The sequence below is a fragment of the Penaeus chinensis genome, chromosome 4 (assembly GCF_019202785.1).
Source record: "Penaeus chinensis breed Huanghai No. 1 chromosome 4, ASM1920278v2, whole genome shotgun sequence".
Lineage (NCBI taxonomy): Eukaryota > Metazoa > Arthropoda > Malacostraca > Decapoda > Penaeidae > Penaeus > Penaeus chinensis.
Genome location: NC_061822.1, coordinates 9617621 through 9620120, shown reverse-complemented (window position 1 = coordinate 9620120; position 2500 = coordinate 9617621). Strand labels below are relative to the sequence as shown.

The following is a 2500-nucleotide window of genomic DNA, read 5'->3' as shown; positions in this document are numbered from 1 at the left end:
GCATATTCAACAAATATAGTCATTCATCTTCAGCACACATGTATATTATTTTTCATAATATATATACATTTACAAGAAAGATTAGTTGGTTAGCGTTACATCAAATATTGGTTTTTGTTCTATTGTACAAGTGTAAGGATGCGGAAGGGACTCACAGAACTATAACACAGACCTATAAGCCCTTAAAAAGCCATGCATTGAAAGGTAGGGAAAAAGCAAAGGAAATGTGCATAGGAAAAGGCAGCGAGACACGCAACATTTTTTTTTTTTTTTTTTTTTTTTATATAACACCAGATTACCGTAATTCTTATGAAACGCGTTGTTTGTATTATTCGTGTAATATGGCTCGTGGAAATTTGTTGTGTGTCGATGCTTGTTTGTGATTGATTTATATGTAAAAAGGGATCTATATTTGTAGTCTTGATAATAATAATGATAGTAATGTTAAATGTAATAATAATAATGATGATGGTGAAAATAATAAAGATAAAGAAATAATAATTATGATAATAATAAGAAAAAAATATATAAATAAAAATGATCATAATAATAATATTAATACTGATAATAATAATAACAATAATAATGATAATAATCCTCATAATGATAATAATAACAATAATAATGATTATAATATAAATAAATTATAATAATGGCAATGATAATAATAATTAACAATAATAATTAGAAAAACAGCAATAATAATAGTAATGATGATGATGATGATAATAATAATAATAATAATAATAATAATAATAATAATAATAATAATAATAATAATAATAATAATAATAATAATAAAAATGTTGATAATAGTATTAATAATGTTGATAATAGTGATGATGATGATAATAATAATAATAATAATAATAATAATAATAATAATAATATAAGGATGATAATAATGATAATAATAAAACTGCAATAATAATAACAATGAATAACAATAATAATGACAATGAGTAACAATGACAATAAATCATAATAAAAACGTAAAGAAGAATCTAATAAAAACAACAAAGGACCAAACAGAAATCAGTGAGAAACAGTTTTAATTCTCTTCGTGTGGTCTGTCGCGCTGTGTTCCCAAATAACCAAGTATCCAATGAAGCTGTTTTGGAGTAGCGGGCGTGGGGGGGGGGGGGTGGAGGGTGAGAAATAAAATCACAAGAAGTCAAACAAGGATGGGGGGTTTGGGGGGGAGAAATCATAATAAAAAAAGGTCACACAAGGTCAGGTAGTTGGCTGGCCCTTACCTTCAAAATAGTTGCCGTTGCGTGAAACCGTCTTCTGTAGCAAGAGTACTGTGCAGAGATCAGGACCACTTCATTAGCTTCGTTAGTGAAATAGCTCCACTTAATTTTTTTGTTTTTAATTCATTCTTTATTATTAATACTAATTTAAGGACTAGTATTGTTCATTCCTCTTAGGTTTTAAGCATTCTTTCCTCTTTGTTTTTGGTTTACTTTGTACAGCAATACAAACGTTCTACTTCCAAGATGCACAGTTTTATTTCCTTTCGCTTTATTTTATTTATATCAAGACAGCTACATAAAGATTAGGACCAGACACTAAATCTATGGGTTAGTAAAACAAATAAAGATAATAAAAAAAAAGAATATTAGTAGATAACTAGGGTTGAAGTAGACACAACCCCTTATCTCAGTACACATGGCTTGAGGTAGCATGCAACACAGACTAAGTCCAGGCTACTAATGCACTGTCTTTGTGTGCTTGAAGTGCATTGGTCATTAGAACACAAATGACCTACAGTTGCTTAGGATATAACGATGAACGCGCTAATCTATGTGAGTCGGTGCTAACTAAGTGGGAAATACATTGCCAAGGAAATATATTTCTTTTAAGTCGAAGTGCATTATTACAGGGATATTTCTCCTCTGCTGGAATCCACTGTCAAATGTGTATTGCTTTCACACACACATATGTCACGGCAAAAATTCAGACCCCATGTTTAGTGCACCAATATTTGCCCTGACAGGACTTTCCTCCTTTTTAATTCAGCATTTTTGTTGCGTAGAAATCAAACACATGGGACTCTCATTTTCATTAGACATTTTTTCACAAATAGTGTGTATGTGTGTATGTTCATATACATATATACATATATATACACACATAAATATATATACATACATATATATATATGCATATATACACATAGATATATATATATACATATATATATATATACATATATATATATATATACATATATATATGTATATATATGTATATGTATATATATATATATATATATATATATATATATTTCTGTTGCCCTTTACTAACATAAAATGTATGATCTATATCATGATTTTGGTTTTATCTGATGTGTATAAAAGTAAAGGGAATTTCTCGTGTGTCAAAAGAACTTTCGGTATATATGTGTGTGTGTGTGTGTGTGTGTGTGTGTGTGTGTGTGTGTGTGTGTGTGTGTGTGTGTGTGTGTGTGTGTGTGTGTGTGTGTGTGTTAATATTT

At 28.9% G+C, this 2500-nt stretch overlaps 1 protein-coding gene across 5 annotated transcripts in view; it reads right to left on the bottom strand.

The window, feature by feature from the left end:
* Positions 1-2500, bottom strand: part of LOC125046921 (prostaglandin E2 receptor EP4 subtype-like) — a 141681-nt gene that overhangs the window by 13925 nt on the left and 125256 nt on the right. For 3 of the 5 annotated variants that reach the window (XM_047644941.1, XM_047644931.1, XM_047644951.1), the window contains one exon: positions 1257-1304. The exons of the other annotated variants lie outside the window; for them this stretch is intronic. In XM_047644941.1, the coding sequence (XP_047500897.1) occupies positions 1257-1304 (48 nt within the window). The remainder of the gene's footprint in view (positions 1-1256; positions 1305-2500) is intronic. 5 annotated transcript variants of the gene reach the window in all.